Below are 20,907 nucleotides of genomic sequence, written 5' to 3' on the forward strand. Positions count from 1 at the left end.
TAGAACATAGAACACTCCCCTCAAAGGGAATCACATAGAACACTCCCTCGAAGGGAATCACATAGAACACCCCCTCGAAGGGAATCACATGGAACACCCCCTCGAAGGGAATCACATGGAACACCCCCTCGAAGGGAATCACATGGAACACCCCCTCGAAGGGAATCACATGGAACACACCCTGGAAGGGAATCACAATATTGCCTCACTCTATACAAGACACGAATTTAAGAATATTTTGACTTCTGCTATCAGATTGTACGTGTCTAATTGAGGCCCAGAAGTCCCCCCCCCCCCCCCCCCCTCTAATCGGAGGCCCCATTCAACCTTATCGATACATATATGTTTGTTTCTTGCTAATAACGTTCTTGTTTTTAATGTCGATAATATTCAAATCAAGGGTCGGGTATGGTGACCGCCTTATATCCCTACGGCCCATTAGTCCTAAGGCCCGTTAGTCCGAAAGTCCAATAGTCCTAAGGCCCGTTAGTCCGAAGGCCCGATAGGCCGAAAAAAATAATATAACTGGAATTTATATGTGAACAGTACTCGAAATGTTTATTACGGTTTTCGATGCAAAAGATTTGTTGTAAATTTGCTAAGGTATACTTACATGTATGTGACTATAGATTTGATGAAAAATGATAACAAAAAACGAAATGTTGCGAATTTTAAAAAAGAGCATAATCTTGAAATACGTAAACGTATCTGATATTGAAGAGTATATGCATTTTAATTTACAATGCAATCACGTTTAACATCACCCCCCAAAATATCATTATGCGGACCATTTCTGTCATTAAGGGTAGAATAAACAAGTCAAAGAAAGGGGAAGGAAACGCAAAATACATGTACATATTGTAAAATATAACGTATATAAGGTATAATAAAGGTCATTTTTCGGTAAATTTTGATTATATACATCATTTATTCATGGAGCAACGTTAACCCTAATGCAATCAAATTACAGTGTACATAAGGCTTACAATCGAACAACTTTTTAAAGCTTGTATGCTTGTGAGATATCTTATAAAATATAACATATAAACCTGTTTTAGCATTATTTTTTTATTTTGATGTAATTTTGAACTCGCAATGCTCCATGAAGAAATGACAACTTGCCGTCCAATCGTCCATATAAATTGTCAGATCAGCACTGCAGAAAAATGTATTCGTGAAAATACAACTGTACGTTAATTATAACAACTATATAACTTGCAATATTTACTAATTTTCGGACTAACGGGCCTTCGGACTGAAGGGCCTTCGGACTATTGGACCTTCGGACTATTGGACCTTCGGACTAACGGGCCTTCGGACTATTAGGCCGTAGGGATATAAGGGTGTCACCGTCGATTATCATATTATTTGTTATAATTAAATCCGGAAACAGTCGAATCCTTAGATCTATAGGTAAATATTTTGTATTTTGTAATCCTCGTTTTTGTTATTACAATTTTATCAATGAAGTAAGTCTAAAACTTGGTCAGACGAAATGTTCCATGTAGATACACTACCTTCCCTCTACTTATCAGTACAACCATATCTAGGCTTGTCGGTACCGTTTTCACTTTTGTACAAATGTCAGTCTATCGGACTGGCAGAATAGGGGAAACAATCATATCATCGTTCGCTGATAAAACAGAAATTTTAATCGTGACTATTTAAATCCACTTCAGTGGTGCTCATACGCAAGTGAAGTTAAAATGAATTTAATTGTATAACTGAACGAATAATATAACCACTAAAACAAATTAATGTTGTTATTTAGCTTCGTTCGGAAAGTTTCCATACTATCTGAAATGTTTTTCCTGTCTTCCAAAATTAGCAATTATTTTTTATAAGATATTACCGGAGCGATGGTTATACTCAATTGGAGGGAAATTCGGACAATTTAGCCTAGGGAGTGACGGTGGTCCGGACACGAGAGTATATACCTTCCCAATATTGGAACACTCCGGACGTGTAATCATGAGGTTTAATCGAAGTGTACGACGTTCAGAAATGTATTTCGGTAAGTAATTATTATTTATGAAAAGAAACTCGCTATTTTTCAATTTATGAATTGTGAGATATTCTATTTAATTATAAAAGCAAAAAATACCATAAATATATATATTGCAAATGTACATTTTCGTAATATTATATCAAATGGTTCGAAGCAAATTATTATTTTATATAATTTCAGCGACTTCCAAATCCGAACGTTATATGTTGTAATTACGCACTTTTACTAAAAAAATACGCACTAGTCCTGGTCAAATCACAAGCGTTTGGCTCTATAAGACATTTTCCCACTATATATATATATACGTAATACTGTAAGAACCAAACGCCTGTGGTCAAACATAAACAGGGGAACCCAGGCCTCGAAACAATTATTATTTCTATTCTTTCTTTCAGACCTTTCTTTCGGATCTGTTCTGTAGTTTTTCGGTAAGAGATCCCAGCTACCCCGACTCACGGGATGCCGATCTCAAGTGGTGCCCTGGGATGGCCCAGGAGTTACTGGTCCCCTCCCCGACGGGCGGCGTTCTCTAAAAAGAAAGTGTACCCCCATGCTATTGATTGGGCTAGACGGCGGGCCGAAGAACTTAAACAGAGGAGACAGGGTCGGGCTCGTAAACGAGATAAGGTAAAGACGTAATGGACGTTTACACATTTAGAGATAATGTGCTTCAATCTATAATTAACTGATGTGCCTGTGAACGTAACGCCGTAATGACGTAATTTTAACCTATATGATGTCATAATCAATATCTAATTGCAAGGGCAGATAACTCTGTAATATGGACACTAGGAGTGGCGTAGAAAGATGAAACGTATTCGGGGGCCAAAGGTCCTCAATATTTCGTAATCCTGAGTCCGAATCCACAGGAGAAGTATACTATATACTTTTTCATATATCATTACATATATCCTTGTATACATCTATAGACAGTGGCGTCGCTGGCAGGAAATTAACGAAAACGCAAATTAGCGTGCGATCGCCGAAGTCTCGAGATTAAATTGTGAATGTCGTCATATCATTATGTAACCCTGCTCGATCTGAATCCTTTTCTTTGAAATATGCATTTTTAGAACATTTCAGTCGGCGAAATGGGGGGGGGGGGCAAAAAGACCCCCCCCCCCCCCCCCCCGAGAATCATGTAGAAATGTTTCCGTTACCGACATCCTCGGTACTCCGGGGGGGGATTATTATCACTCGTTATAGCCACCGTGGATATAACGTAAGTGATATTAACCCCTGGAGCATCGAGGATGCGTTACCGAAGAAAACTAATTTATTCAAAGAAACGGCTGAAATACTACTGTATATTTGCCAGCTTTTATTCCACAATTTAAATCTGTGTTACACACCCGATGTGTAACGATTGTTTATTTTTGTGTCAATTTTTTGTGATAGAGTAGGAAAAGGGTGATGTCACAGAGAGATCGTCGAAAGTTAAAGAAGAGATGTCTCATCGCAATTCTCATCCTAGTTATCGTCCTTGTGATTGGAGCCGCCGGCTTTCTACTGTGGTGGTTTATTTTCAAAGGTGGGGCGATTATGTCACACGGCAGTTATATTCTGTAATATATATGCATATTACAGAGTTATTTGCCCTTGTGGGTAGGAAGTGACGTCATGTTTTTACAAGCGTAAAACGTCATTCTTTTCGGATAAAACGACGTAAATTACGCGCACCAACTAAAGACGTCACAATGGATACCTACCCGCAAGGGAGCTAACTCTGTAATATGCATTTTTTGTATATCTAAACATAAGCCACGATGGTGATAAATAGATATAGAATATCCAGTAATTTAATCACCGATTAATATTATTGTTCCTTTCATCATACAAGTCGTTCTATGTCTAAAGATCTGTTTCCTTACAAATAACCCAACTGTATTGTTTCTTTCATCATACCAGCAGTCCTTTATCTATAGATGTGTTTCTTTTACAGATAATCCCAACTGTACTCTTCGCTGATGTCAACAATCCAGCTCATTATTTAATCTTTGATATCGGTGGTGATGGGCCAGTGACGGCATGATATGGCAATCAAATATCAAGAGGGCGTTTAAACCTATTTCAAAACGAAAGATACAAATGACATAATTTTTCTTTCCTTCTTGTTCCTCTTGCATTGTTGTACTTCTTTCTTTCTTTCTTTGTCTGTAGATAAACAAGGATTACAGATTGACAAGCATTTCTGTTTCTTTCTTTCTTTCTTTCTTTTCTTTCTTTCTTTGTCTGTAGAAAGATAAGCATTGCAAGTTGACAAGCATTCCTCTTTCTTTCTTTTTCTTTCTTTCTTTCTTTCTTTCTTTTTTCTTTCTTTCTTTCTTTCTTTTTTCTTTTTTTCTTTCTTTCTTTCTTTCTTTTCTTTCTTTTCTTTCTTTCTTTCTGCCTGTCTATCTGTTTGTCTGTAAACAATACGTATTACAGTTTGACAAGCATTCCTGTGGGCTAGTATGTATTATTACACTGTTTTAAACAGATTTTCGTTAGCTATGGGAATCACATCCTCGATACACCAGTGGTTACTTTCACTGTCGACATAACGATAGTACTCGTAACCCCTGGAGGATTGAGGATATGAAATCCAGGAATACACAATAAAGATATCACGGGCTTGTCCAATCTCTCCCAGAGTGCGAAGGGTAGCCGCAATGCACTCTGGGAGAGATTGGGGCTTGACGCACTATTATTTGTCAGTCTTTCATTTTTCCACTCTTTAAAATATATTTTATGATGAATAGCACTGTTTTACATACAGGATGTAGCTCACGTATGACTGTCTGTCCTTTTGTAATTAAAGTCTAAATTGCTGATGTTTTATACGAAATTTTGTATTTGGTACCGCTTTTTTTTTTTTTTTTTTTTTTACAAATAAGTGCTCCAAAACCGCTCAAAATCTATAGATTCTACGTACATTATTTCTAATTAAGGATACTGAGATGATTAACGCCAGACATAAATATTCATAAGCTGTCCTAGCATGTGTTCAATCCGTATGTTTTAACAATAAAATGTATATAAGTTTCTGCTTAAAAAATTGATGTTCATTCACCATGGTCTTGCTGTTTCATTGCATGATGATTTACATGTACTCTATATTTGTTATGTTTTGTAAATACATATTTTGATTAAATAACAAATTATTCACAAATTACTTTGTCCGTCATCTGTGTACATCTGAATGGAGAGTTTTACTTGTCGTAATATGACACTAACGTGACGCTAACCAATTTGGTACGCTACCCAAAATGGAACACTCTTAAATATGTGATTCAGAATTTTCAGTTTACAATCTAAACTAACAATAACTGTCCTGAACAAAAATTAAGGTGCTGACTAATAACTGCGACAATTTTAATGTCATTTTCTTTCCAGTTGCTTATCTGTATTTAAAAATGAAAATAATGAAATTTTGAAAAACTCCGGGAAACGACGTGGTGCGACAACCTTAGAAACACCAAATACTTTAAAATAAGAAAAAAAATTACTAAATGAAATATTTTTGAAAGAAATGTGCTTTAATAAACTAAAAAATGTTTGAACTTTCTTTAAATGAATTCAAACATTTTTTTATCATGCCTGGGCATTTATTAATCAAACTTTATTTAGGAGGTGTTCCATTTTGGGTACTCAAACCTACTGAAACACTAGGCTGGATCGGGCATGAACATGAAATTAAAAATAAAAGCATCTATTTGTGGAGTATTAAGAAAAAAAATCTGGATTCAAGCACAAGTAAGAATTTTTTTACAATAATCTTCAAAAGTGTTCCAATTTGGGTAGCGTCAGGTTAGCTTTCTCGTGAAGGAATAGATTGCACTACTTAATGAAGACGGTGAAACCTAAAACATCGTTTGCAGGACAGTGCCCGGTTCCATGAACATTCCTTAATTAAAGGAATCCCTTTATTTTAAATTATCCTTTGGAAAGTATTTCAGACTTTAAAGAATGCTTCTTAACTTAAGATTGTTTCCTTAACTTCTGTTATACTTTTCTACAGGAAAATTTAAGTTAAGGCATTCCTTAAAATTAAGGAATGTTCATGAAACTGGGTCTAGTTTTAGTAAAGTTATATCTTTTTTTCTGTTGAGTAGTATTTTAGTATGTTTTTGCCTGGTATTCTAGTTAAAAGATATGCCAGGCAATCAACGAATTGTAATAGAAATATGGATTTAAAACTATAGTCATACAAGAATAGCGAGAAAGTGTGATAGGATTCCAAAACTGGCATTCGTTGTAGGGAAAATTTACCTTATAGATCAACATCTGTGAACGGCAGTAAAAAAATAGACAAAGGGGAGTAACTCTGTGATCGTACCAATCTTTTACAATGCCCATGGGTACCGCAATGCACAATTGTTCGGCCTCTTGGCCATCTTTAGGTATATAGAAACACAAGAAAAGCTAGGTGAAATCCTTCTTTAACCTTTTGATATGATGTCGTAGCAACAAGAACCTCATCATACGGCATCATATCAAAAGGTTAAAGAAGGATTTCACCTAGCTTTTCTTGTGTTTCTGGCCAAGAGGCCGAAAATTTGTGGAAGGGATATTTATACTGTTTATAATGTTTATATATAATTTTAAACTGTAGCTGTGAGTTTGAATCCCAAGTGGGACAGTTGCTAGGTACTGACAGCTGGTCGATGGTTTTTCTCCGGGTACTCCAGCTTTCCTTTACCAATAAACCTGCCACCTCCTTACATGACCCTGACTGTTAATAGGACGTTGAACTAATAAAACCGAAATCTGTTGATTGGAAGTTAATGTTGTTTCACTCTTTATGTGATACTGATGTGGCCGCTAATGACTTCAATGAATCACTATTCAGTCGTGAATAATACTACAAAAGAATATTCCAACAAATCAAAATTCTCTGTAATTACCAGTTGTTCAAAGCATGGTTAGCTTAATCACATGATTAGTGAAATTTTCATTTCTCATTTATAAGATTCTTGTAAAATTGGTATTACCAGAAATTATTTTATCTTGATTTGAACTGTGATTAGCTTAATCATCCTTTTAACACCTGGGCCCAGATTACCTTTATCAGATTGAGACAGTGTCTTGTGTGTTATAGATAACCCCAACCCGAGAGGTCAATATGTCCCGAAATATTACCACAAGCCCTCCACCTTTGGGTCGATGTTCAAATCCCACGTGGGGCAGTTGCTAGGTAGAGACCGCTGGTCAGTGGCTTTTCTCTGGGTACTCCAGCTTTCCTCTACCGACAAACCTGGCACGTCCTTACATGACCCTGGATGTTAACATGACACTAACTAAAACAAGAGGCCCATGAGCCTTAACGGTCACCTGAGTTCGGAAATATAATGAAACAAAGACATATAAACACTACATACTGGCCCTTGATGTCGTGCAGTGATTTTATAGATTTTACTTATAGAGAACAACCAACTAAATAAATTTACATAGACCACAGTGTTAAACTTTGTTAAAGTTTTGTACTGTATTATTAAAACAAAGGAATATTAGTTAGCTATTGTGTTCTATAATTAAAGTCTAGGTTCTCATATAACACTAGATAGAAAAAAAAGTTTGGGTCCTTCTGCTCAAACTCCAACCAGGGTAGCTATATTGAAATCAGGCGCATTTTGCACTAAAAAATCCTGAAATTCTAATATTGTTACCTATTCATTATCAAAATTGATATTTTGAACCTAAATCTCAATATGAATTTCCAAATTCATATCATGGTTATCTAGGAATAATTACCTGTCAGAAAACATTTTTACTTTTGAAATTCATAAGTAGCCAGCCAATCAGCAGCAGGGTTAAAATTCTATCCTGGGCTCAATCTTGTATACACAGGGGCCTTTTCGAAGGTCTCTTTTTATTTAGTTGGTTGATCCCTATAACAGTATTGCCACCAAACCTGAGAACTCAGAAGATTTTTTGAAATTTTAGTCAATTTGACCTTCTGGGCCCCCAGGGGGTCAGCGAGGACCGATATGGATGTCATGCTACATGTATATATCAGGCTAATAATTCGTATCAAGTCAATCTGATTAAAATACAGATCCTTATAACTACTCCGTTCAATAGAGATCTGACAACATCCCATACCCACATGTACTTCAGATCAAATACATTTTCCACACATTGATAACGCCATTTCGCCCCAGTATACATGTACGTTTAGCTTTATTGTGCAGTTTGGGCGCGATGACTATGTACACGAAAATAATTTAGACAACTTTTCCAAACTATTTCGTCCCAGTCAAGATTCTGGCAGTGCCAATTTGATTGGCCATTTCCAAAGGTCATCTTGACGTGACCCAAATGGGATGTTGTAAGATCCTCTTATCAAACGTAGTGATAACAGAGATTTAAATACAAATAAGGAATTTAAATCAGATTGTAATCAAGTTTGCCCCATTTCCTATGAATATTGGGCAAATAATGTTCCAACACGTGTTTTCCCTATGTAAACTTTAGTAAACCCACTTCCCCAGGGGCATACGAGAGACCCGAAGGTCATATAATTCACATTTTTATACAAGAGATCCCAGAGGGATCTTTGCGCCCACCAAAGAATGATCTATATCTGACAAAGGAAAGATGGATCTTTTCTCTACTTTTTAAACTTTTTCAAACATACTACATATAAAATTTGAGACAGATCGCTTCAGTACCTTTTGTGAAATAGCGGTAACAAACTTCAACTATCAAAATCCAAGATGACTCCTTGGCGGCCATCTTGTTGATCAATCGGTCCCAAATCACAATATGCACAACTAGGGCCCTAGGGGAACCTACATGTGAAATTTGAGAAAGATCCATTCAATACTTTCTGAGAAATAGCGATAACAAACTTTGAATAACAAAATCCAAGATGGCTGCCTGGCGGCCATCTTGTTAACCGATCGGTCCCAAAATGCAATATGCACAACTAGGTCCCTAGGGGAACCTACATATGAAATTTGAGACAGATCCCTTCAGTACTATCTGAGAAATAGCCATAACAAACTTTAACTATCAAAATCCAAGATGGCGGCCTGGCGGCCATCTTGTTCACCGATCGGTCCCAAAATGCAATATGCACAACTAGGTCCCTAGGGGAACCTACATATCAAATTTGAGAAAGATCCCTTCAGCACTTTTTGAGAAATGGGGATATCAAACCTTAACTATCAAAATCAAAGATTACCCCTTTAGGCCCCCCTCCTACAGCCGCCTGGCGGCCATCTTGTTTTTCCTATCAGCCTCAAAATCTGTATGGCACAAATATGGACCAAGGGTAACCTCCATGTGAAGTTTGAACAAAATTCCTTCAGTAGTTCTCAAGAAATATCGATAACAAACTTCAACTGCCAATATCAAAGATGGCTGCCTGGAGGCCATCTTGTTTTCCCGATCAGCCGCAAAATCTGTATGGCACAACTAGGGACCAAGGGTACCCTCCATGTGAAGTTTGAACAAAATTCCTTCAGTAGTTCTCAAGAAATATCGATAACAAACTTCAACTGCCAAAATCAAAGATGGCTGCCTGGCGGCCATCTTGTTTTTCCGATCAGCCTCAAAATCTGTATGGCACAACTAGGGACCAAGGGTACCCTCCATGTGAAGTTTGAACAAAATTCCTTCAGTAGTTCTCAAGAAATATCGATAACAAACTTCAACTGCCAAAATCAAAGATGGCTGCCTGGCGGCCATCTTGTTTTTCCGATCAGCCTCAAAATCTGTATGGCACAATAAGGTCCCAAGGGTACCCTCCATGTGAAGTTTGAACAAAATCCCTTCAGCAGTTCTCAAGAAATATCGATAACAAACTTCAACTGCCAAAATCAAAGATGGCTGCCTGGCGGCCATCTTGTTTTTTCGATCAGCCTCAAAATCTGTATGGCACAAATATGGACCAAAATCCCTGCAGCAGTTTTTAAGAAATAGTGATAACAAGCATTGTTTACGGACGGACGCCGGACCACGGACCACGGACACAGGGCGATTTGAATAGCCCACCATCTGATGATGGTGGGCTAAATTTGATTCTACCACATCTGTGAGTGGAAAAGGTTTTTGAAATTTTAGTCAATTTTACCCCTTTAGGCCCCCCTCCTACAGCCCCTGGTGGGTGGCAAGGACGTATATGAGTATATCACTTGTGGGTGGGGACCATATAATTCACATTTTTGATTGGCCTTATGCCTTAGAAGGTTTGTGCAAAATTTCATTGAATTTATTTGCTTTAGCAGTTTTGGAGAAGAAGTTGAAAATGTAAATTGTTTACAGACACACAACGGACGACTACAGACAAAAGGCAATTTGAATAGGTCACCCGAGACTTTCGGTAACCTATTCTGTATTTGCATATTACAGAGTTATCTGCCCTTGCGTGTAGGTATTGATTGTGACGTAATGTGTTTGCGAGCGTAACGTCATACTTTTTGGACGACGTGAATTGCGCTCACAAAATAATGACGTAACAATCGATACCTATCCCCAAGGGAGCTAACTCTGTAATATTCAAAGACGAAATAATACCTGTTATAGATGATATTAACAAAGTCACACAAATAACAAATACAATATCTGATGAGGATGTTCTTTATTGGATGTCCTTGTTTTTAACCCCGAAAATTGTCAATAATTTAATCCAATCACAAATATGCCCAATAAAAAAATACATGAAAGGAGACATGCAGTTTTACCCTGTGCCATCTCCAGGCTTTCAGGAATACATAGGTTTTATCTAATGTCAATGTACATCAGAACAAAAGAATTCTAAACAGATTATAGACAAACATAACCTATTCAACCCTGTTATATCCTTTTGGACTCACCCATCTATAGGATTGGAAGAGTTCAAAGATATTTTCAGGGTTAATAAGTTAACAAGATACAGTTTTGACCATTAAATCATATCCATACTCTCATTCAAGTTTTAGATTCTCAACTATTCCAATGAATCACCAAGGAATAGAAAACAAAACAGCATTAGGTACATTTTCTTTTCAAGTTATACATCTATTTACAGGTATGCCAAAATCATTTTCTGCAAAACAACAAGTAAACAAAAGGGAATCGTTTTCTTTCCTATCTAAAACTGGAGGAAGTCTGAAGCTTGGACTTTAAAGTCACATGACATAATTAACCAGAGATGGGTCGACAGAACAAAATAACAGATCTCAGGTGATAAACCCCTTCCCGATGAAATATGAAAAGTACACACATACTCAAATTGTAGGAATGGGCATATGCTCTATTACTATACGGAACCAATCAAACACAAGTAAATTGTGTTTGAGTGACTACAGCCAGTAGGAAAATCTAATCTTTCAAACTCTTTGATTTTTAGATATTGTACTTGTTCACAGTTAAATAAAAAATATGGAAGCACGTTACAAATCCTAGCTGTGGTCTAAAGTCAAGATCTGCCATGTCACATCATACCTCGTCACAGAACAATATTTCGTCACAGAAATGTGACCTGAAGTAAAGATCTGCTATGTCACATAATACCTCGTCACAGGAAAATATCTCGTCACACAAATGTGACCTGAAGTAAAGATCTGCCATGTCACATCATACCTCGTCACAGAACAATATCTCGTCACAGAAATGTGACCTGAAGTAAAGATCTACCATGTCACATCATACCTCGTCACAGAAATGTGACCTGAAGTAAAGATCTGCCATGTCACATTGTACCTCGTCACAGGAATGTGACCTGAAGTAAAGATCTGCCATGTCACATTATACCTCGTCACATAAATATGACCTGAAGTAAAGATCTGCCATGTCACATTTTAACTCATCACAGAAATGTGACCTGAAGTAAAGATCTGCCATGTCACATCATACCTCGTCACAGAAATGTGACCTGAAGTAAAGATCTGCCATGTTAAGACTATACCCAGTCACAGAAATAATAAACAATCTGTTAATTTTGAATCAGAATTTCCTGTACTTTTCAACCAGTCAAATGAGTAAGGTTTTTGAATGTGTCTGTGGATGGGTGAGATGATTATCGGCATGGCATCAAAGGCATTGAGGTTAACAATGGGCTAATCAATCACAGAATGTTAATAATAAATAATCATACAAACCACAAACACTTTCATTATAATGATCTGGGGATAGATTACAAATATCTAATTATTCAGCCGTCACAGAACAAAGTACATTATACCAGAAGAAAGAAATTCCTTGTTTTCTTCTAGTTAACAAAAAATGGCCATAATCTTGTAGAGCAAACTAACAAGAATATTCATATTAGTTGCTTTTATCATGAGCAAGAATTTGTATTAACACAAAGATTAAAAAAAAATGCTGATTTTTTTTCAACCACAAATAAATACCAATAAAAAAAGATTTTCCGAAAGCTGTACAGCTATCAATTTCTCCACCATGAAATAAACATCAAATCGATATGAAAGCTAAAAATAATTTTATGTTAGTTCATTTCATATGTGGAACCAACTCAACATATTGTAACCGGAATAAAAACCCCGATAAGACATCAGGAAAATATTTTCAAAAATTATTCCAGTGACTAATTTGAGTTTTTAAGTGACAATTTGACTAGCGTTGATCTGCTGAGAAGCTTTCAGCAGTTCAAAATACTGAAAATACCTAGTTCACAATTTACTCTTAATCATCGACAATCTAAACATGATATGTGCAAATCTACTTTAGCATTAACACTAGAGGAAGTGATTCAAGACCAATGCTGATAACAATATTCGCCAAACAATGAGATAATACTTCTATCATTCCTAACAGCACATGGTGAATGAAAGGCCCACTTTTACCACAGTTAGAAAGCACATATACCCTGGCAATGCTAATAGAATAATAATTCATCGTGATAATACGAATCCATCGTTTTCACCTAAAACATATGGACACAGTGTTTTAGAAAAAAATTAATGACGTGTTGAGTATACAGAAAATAACTATTTATCGAAGAAAAACTTTAAATAGGATCAGTTTTTTTTTCTCATAAGTTCAAAAATTTATAAAAAGACAAAATCTTTCTAACATCTGATTGAAAACCTTATCTGGCATACACTTAGTAAAAACAATTTTTTAGTACGACCCTACATGCTCAGTTTAACGGAAATGACAGATTCGGCAGCGACGAATGAACAATACATTAACAGAACAAACAAGAATTTGTATTAAACCAGGATGACAATGAAGATACCCTTACAACTATTATCAACAATTATTTACAAAGGATGAAACTAAGCCTCAATTCATACCCAGCCAATGTGATTCACAAAAATAGGCGACGTGTTTCATTAGCACGTCTCGAACAATTGTTGTCTATGTACATGTATACTATTTTATAAATTGACTAAAAGAAAAGAGTCATAATTAGGAGACAGCTATTTTTCACACATCCAACAATTGACACACAACATATATCCCATAATGAAACCATCTCTTTATTGAAAGTAATAAACAATTTCATATTCTCCTTCATTTACACCATGGTAACAAAATAATATATTCAGCTATTTTTTTCCTGGTGCTTACATTATTTTCGAGATATTATGCTACATTTATCTGAACTGTGTGTTTAAGTCAAAAAAATACTTAATTGAATTCTTCAGCATTGGATGTAATTATGTTACAAAATTAGCCATGCAAAATGAATCGCACAGAATGATTCAAATTGTTAGTCTATGATTCAAACAAGGATGAAACCCAATGGAAATCACAAAAGCCATGAGAGAGCGAGTCAATGCCTTTATAAATAATAATTATATTTTCAGCCATTTCATTCTCCGACCAAACGTCCTTAGCACTACGTTCATCTGAGCAATAAATTAAAAGGTAAAATAATTCCAAGGATTAAACATTGAAGCTATTGTGACTCAACTATAGAATGAACACATTGTATAATTCACATTGACAAATATTATACCATTTTTGGTATTGGTTTGATATGGGGTTTGTGAATGTTGAAAACAAGATTTGGCTGGATATCAATAATCAATAAGATTGATAAGGAAAATGCAGTTTTCTTCACATACACTTGAAACGTCTTCCTAACAGCCCCTCAGGTCACAAATCCTTGGTAGATGGGTCTTCTTCAATACAGCATACTACGATAGATTTTGGAAGGAATTAGACACAGAAGAGTCACATCAAGTCATTCGAGAAGCTTGATACCCAAGGTTCTCGAGAAGCTTCAATCCCACATTGAGTAGACCAAAACGTAATCAGGCATATCGGGTGATTTGAAATCTTTAACCAAATACATTTAAATAACCCAGAGCACTAAGAAACTATTTGCATTTGTCTTGTTGAATGGAACCCAGATTTACAGTTAAAGGTGAAGAAGACTAGATCAAGAACTCGACTGACCACTAAACTTACATCCTACATCAACACCTGACCTCCATCAACGGTTGTGACTTGAGGGGGCGTAAGTTCAACTCTCGCATTATATATAAATATATATATATATATATCACACATATACAATCTAACACATCACTGTATAACACTAAAAGCCCAAACCTAAAACAAAATGACTTCTCTAAGTGTGTGTGAACCAAAAACAATCAATAGTAATTACTTATAATAATTCATAAGAAATCGCAAAGTATTAAAAAGTGAAAAAAAGTACAACTACAAACATGTGCCAATCTATTACAATGGTATACACTAAATAAACTGATATTAACATGTACTCAAGACCTTATGCATGGCAGTAACATTGTTTACTTTATGTGTAAAGCACTGATCTTAAAGTAATGATTCTTCACTGGTAACTTAAATTACGCATGAAATTTTGCATTTGTTTGGTGTTGTAATCTCATCTTAGGCCATTCTTATCAATTTCACTATATTAAAACAGTTTTTAAGAAACATTTAAATTTTGTTTAGGAAAGGTAGTAGGCCTTTAAACGTAAAGAAAAAATCATCGATTCATGCAACCATCGATTGAAAACACCTTTTCTCCTCTTGTTTTCAATTCTCCGAGCGGTAATGGTAAATGTTGTATTTACAGTGAATGAAGTACACATTGTATATTTTAAAAGGGGGAAATCATATTGACTTTAAACAGTATAAATATCCCTTCTACACAATTTTCGGCCTCTTGGCCATCTTCAGGTATATAGAAACACAAGAAAAGCTAGGTGAAATCCTTCTTTAACCTTTTGATATGATGTCGTAGCAACAATAACCTCATTATACGACATCATATCAAAAGGTTAAAGAAGGATTTCACCTAGCTTTTCTTGTGTTTCTGGCCAAGAGGCCGAAAATTTGTGGAAGGGATATTTATACTGTTTATAATGTTTATATATAATTTTAAACTGTAGCTGTGAGTTTGAATCCCAAGTGGGACAGTTGCTAGGTACTGACAGCTGGTCGATGGTTTTTCTCCGGGTACTCCAGCTTTCCTTTACCAATAAACCTGCCACCTCCTTACATGACCCTGACTGTTAATAGGACGTTGAACTAATAAAACCGAAATCTGTTGATTGGAAGTTAATGTTGTTTCACTCTTTATGTGATACTGATGTGGCCGCTAATGACTTCAATGAATCACTATTCAGTCGTGAATAATACTACAAAAGAATATTCCAACAAATCAAAATTCTCTGTAATTACCAGTTGTTCAAAGCATGGTTAGCTTAATCACATGATTAGTGAAATTTTCATTTCTCATTTATAAGATTCTTGTAAAATTTGTATTACCAGAAATTATTTTATCTTGATTTGAACTGTGATTAGCTTAATCACCCTTTTAACACCTGGGCCCAGATTACCTTTATCAGATTGACACAGTGTCTTGTGTGTTATAGATAACCCCAACCCGAGAGGTCAATATGTCCCGAAATATTACCACAAGCCCTCCACCTTTGGGTCGATGTTCAAATCCCACGTCGGGCAGTTGCCAGGTACTGACCGCTGGTCATTGGCTTTTCTCTGGGTACTCCAGCTTTCCTCTACCGACAAACCTGGCACGTCCTTACATGACCCTGGATGTTAACATGACACTAACTAAAACAAGAGGCCCATGAGCCTTAACGGTCACCTGAGTTCGGAAATATAATGAAACAAAGACATATAAACACTACATACTGGCCCTTGATGTCGTGCAGTGATTTTATAGATTTTACTTATAGAGAACAACCAACTAAATAAATTTACATAGACCACAGTGTTAAACTTTGTTAAAGTTTTGTACTGTGTTATTAAAACAAAGGAATATTAGTTAGCTATTGTGTTCTATAATTAAAGTCTAGGTTCTCATATAACACTAGATAGAAAAAAAGTTTGGGTCCTTCTGCTCAAACTCCAACCAGGGTAGCTATATTGAAATCAGGCGCATTTTACACTAAAAAATCCTGAAATTCCAATATTGTTACCTATTCATTATCAAAATTGATATTTTGAACCTAAATCTCAATATGAATTTCCAAATTCATATCATGGTTATCTAGGAATAATTACCTGTCAGAAAACATTTTTACTTTTGAAATTCATAATTAGCCAGCCAATCAGCGGCCGGGTTACAATTCTATCCTGGGCTCAATCTTGTATACACAGGGGCCATTTCGAAGGTCTCTTTTTATTTAGTTGGTTGATCCCTATAACAGTATTGCCACCAAACCTGAGAACTCAGAAGATTTTTTGAAATTTTAGTCAATTTGACCTTTTGGGCCCCAAGGCGGTCAGCGAGGACCGATATGGATGTTATGCTACATGTATATCTCAGGCTAATAATTCTTATCAAGTCAATCTGATTAAAATACAGATCCTTATAACCACTCCGTTCAATAGAGATCTGACAACATCCCATACCACATGTACTTCAGATCAAATACATTTTCCACACATTGATAACGCCATTTCGCCCCAGTATACATGTACGTTTAGCTTTATTGTGCAGTTTGGGCGCGATGACTATGTACACGAAAATAATTTAGACAACTTTTCCAAACTATTTCGTCCCAGTCAAGATTCTGGCAGTGCCAATTTGATTGGCCATTTCCAAAGGTCATCTTGACGTGACCCAAATGGGATGTTGTAAGATCCTCTTATCAAACGTAGTGATAACAGAGATTTAAATACAAATAAGGAATTTAAATCAGATTGTAATCAAGTTTGCCCCATTTCCTATGAAAATTGAGCAAATAATGTTCAAACATGTGTTTTTCCTATTTAAACTTTAGTAAACCCACTTCCCCAGGGGCATACGAGAGACCCGAAGGTCATATAATTCACATTTTTATACAAGAGATCCCAGAGGGATCTTTGCGCCCACCAAAGAATGATCTATATCTGACAAAGGAAAGATGGATCTTTTCTCTACTTTTTAAACTTTTTCAAACATACTACATATAAAATTTGAGACAGATCGCTTCAGTACCTTTTGAGAAATAGCGGTAACAAACTTCAACTATCGAAATCCAAGATGACTCCTTGGCGGCCATCTTGTTGATCAATCGGTCCCAAATCACAATTTGCACAACTAGGGCCCTAGGGGAACCTACATGTGAAATTTGAGAAAGACCATTCAATACTTTCTGAGAAATAGCGATAACAAACTTTGAAAAACAAAATCCAAGATGGCTGCCTGGCGGCCATCTTGTCAACCGATCGGTCCCAAAATGCAATATGCACAACTAGGTCCCTAGGGGAACCTACATATGAAATTTGAGACAGATCCCTTCAGTACTATCTGAGAAATAGCCATAACAAACTTTAACTATCGAAATCCAAGATGGCGGCCTGGCGGCCATCTTGTCAACCGATCGGTCCCAAAATGTAATATGCACAACTAGGTCCCTAGGGGAACCTACATATCAAATTTGAGAAAGATCCCTTCAGCACTTTTTGAGAAATGGGGATATCAAACCTTAACTATCAAAATCAAAGATTACCCCTTTAGGCCCCCCTCCTACAGCCGCCTGGCGGCCATCTTGTTTTTCCTATCAGCCTCAAAATCTGTATGGCACAAATATGGACCAAGGGTAACCTCCATGTGAAGTTTGAACAAAATTCCTTCAGTAGTTCTCAAGAAATATCGATAACAAACTTCAACTGCCAATATCAAAGATGGCTGCCTGGAGGCCATCTTGTTTTCCCGATCAGCCGCAAAATCTGTATGGCACAACTAGGGACCAAGGGTACCCTCCATGTGAAGTTTGAACAAAATTCCTTCAGTAGTTCTCAAGAAATATCGATAACAAACTTCAACTGCCAAAATCAAAGATGGCTGCCTGGCGGCCATCTTGTTTATTCCGATCAGCCTCAAAATCTGTATGGCACAACTAGGGACCAAGGGTACCCTCCATGTGAAGTTTGAACAAAATTCCTTCAGTAGTTCTCAAGAAATATCGATAACAAACTTCAACTGCCAAAATCAAAGATGGCTGCCTGGCGGCCATCTTGTTTTTTCCGATCAGCCTCAAAATCTGTATGGCACAATAAGGTCCCAAGGGTACCCTCCATGTGAAGTTTGAACAAAATCCCTTCAGCAGTTCTCAAGAAATATCGATAACAAACTTCAACTGCCAAAATCAAAGATGGCTGCCTGGCGGCCATCTTGTTTTTTCGATCAGCCTCAAAATCTGTATGGCACAAATATGGACCAAAATCCCTGCAGCAGTTTTTAAGAAATAGTGATAACAAGCATTGTTTACGGACGGACGCCGGACCACGGACCACGGACACAGGGCGATTTGAATAGCCCACCATCTGATGATGGTGGGCTAAATTTGATTCTACCACATCTGTGAGTGGAAAAGGTTTTTGAAATTTTAGTCAATTTTACCCCTTTAGGCCCCCCTCCTACAGCCCCTGGTGGGTGGCAAGGACGTATATGAGTATATCACTTGTGGGTGGGGACCATATAATTCACATTTTTGATTGGCCTTATGCCTTAGAAGGTTTGTGCAAAATTTCATTGAATTTATTTGCTTTAGCAGTTTTGGAGAAGAAGTTGAAAATGTAAATTGTTTACAGACACACAACGGACGACTAAAGACAAAAGGCAATTTGAATAGGTCACCCGAGACTTTCGGTAACCTATTCTGTATTTACATATTACAGAGTTATCTGCCCTTGCGTGTAGGTATTGATTGTGACGTCATGTGTTTGTGAGCGTAACGTCATACTTTTTGGACGACGTGAATTGCGCTCACAAAATAATGACGTAACAATCGATACCTATCCGGAAGGGAGCTAACTCTGTAATATTCAAAGACGAAATAATACCTGTTATAGATGATATTAACAAAGTCACACAAATAACAAATACAATATCTGATGAGGATGTTCTTTATTGGATGTCCTTGTTTTTAACCCCGAAAATTGTCAATAATTTAATCCAATCACAAATATGCCCAATAAAAAAATACATGAAAGGAGACATGCAGTTTTACCCTGTGCCATCTCCAGGCTTTCAGGAATACATAGGTTTTATCTAATGTCAATGTACATCAGAACAAAAGAATTCTAAACAGATTATAGACAAACATAACCTATTCAACCCTGTTATATCCTTTTGGACTCACCCATCTATAGGATTGGAAGAGTTCAAAGATATTTTCAGGGTTAATAAGTTAACAAGATACAGTTTTGACCATTAAATCATATCCATACTCTCATTCAAGTTTTAGATTCTCAACTATTCCAATGAATCACCAAGGAATAGAAAACAAAACACCATTAGGTACATTTTCTTTTCAAGTTATACATCTATTTACAGGTATGCCAAAATCATTTTCTGCAAAACAACAAGTAAACAAAAGGGAATCGTTTTCTTTCCTATCTAAAACTGGAGGAAGTCTGAAGTTTGGACTTTAAAGTCACATGACATAATTAACCAGAGATGGGTCGACAGAACAAAACTACAGATCTCAGGTGATAAACCCCTTCCCGATGAAATATGAAAAGTACACACATACTCAAATTGTAGGAATGGGCATATGCTCTATTACTATACGGAACCAATCAAACACAAGTAAATTGTGTTTGAGTGACTACAGCCAGTAGGAAAATCTAATCTTTCAAACTCTTTGATTTTTAAATATTGTACTTGTTCACAGTTAAACAAAAATATGGAAGCACGTTACAAATCCTAGCTGTGGTCTAAAGTCAAGATCTGCCATGTCACATCATACCTCGTCACAGAACAATATTTCGTCACAGAAATGTGACCTGAAGTAAAGATCTGCCATGTCACATAATACCTCGTCACAGGAAAATATCTCGTCACAGAAATGTGACCTGAAGTAAAGATCTGCCATGTCACATCATACCTCGTCACAGAACAATATCTCTTCACAGAAATGTGACCTGAAGTAAAGATCTGCCATGTCACATCATACCTCGTCACAGAAATGTGACCTGAAGTAAAGATCTGCCATGTCACATTATACCTCGTCACAGAAATGTGACCTGAAGTAAAGATCTGCCATGTCACATTATACCTCGTCACATAAATATGACCTGAAGTAAAGATCTGCCATGTCACATTTTAACTCATCACAGAAATGTGACCTGAAGTAAAGATCTGCCATGTCACATCATACCTCGTCACAAAAATGTGACCTGAAGTAAAGATCTGCCATGTTAAGACTATACCCAGTCACAGAAATAATAAACAATCTGTTAATTTTGAATCAGAATTTCCTGTACTTTTCAACCAGTCAAATGAGTAAGGTTTTTGAATGTGTCTGTGGATGGGTGAGATGATTATCGGCATGGCATCAAAGGCATTGAGGTTAACAATGGGCTAATCAATCACAGAATGTTAATAATAAATAATCATACAAACCACACACACTTTCATTATAATGATCTGGGGATAGATTACAAATATCTAATTATGCAGCCGTCACAGAACAAAGTACATTATACCAGAAGAAAGAAATTCCTTGTTTTCTTCTAGTTAACAAAAAATG

General features: G+C 36.5%; 1 protein-coding gene across 1 annotated transcript; it reads left to right on the top strand.

The window, feature by feature from the left end:
• Window positions 1-1,946: 1,946 nt before the first annotated feature.
• On the top strand, window positions 1,947-5,171 carry LOC138310596 (uncharacterized). The gene is made up of 4 exons (XM_069251863.1): window positions 1,947-2,014; window positions 2,404-2,635; window positions 3,407-3,539; window positions 3,951-5,171. The coding sequence occupies exons 2-4, from the start codon at window positions 2,468-2,470 to the stop codon at window positions 3,974-3,976; spliced, it is 327 nt and encodes a 108-aa protein (XP_069107964.1). The 5' UTR covers window positions 1,947-2,014; window positions 2,404-2,467; the 3' UTR covers window positions 3,977-5,171.
• The last annotated feature ends 15,736 nt before the right edge of the window (window positions 5,172-20,907 follow it).

The sequence above is a fragment of the Argopecten irradians genome, chromosome 16 (genome assembly GCF_041381155.1).
Source record: "Argopecten irradians isolate NY chromosome 16, Ai_NY, whole genome shotgun sequence".
NCBI lineage: Eukaryota > Metazoa > Mollusca > Bivalvia > Pectinida > Pectinidae > Argopecten > Argopecten irradians.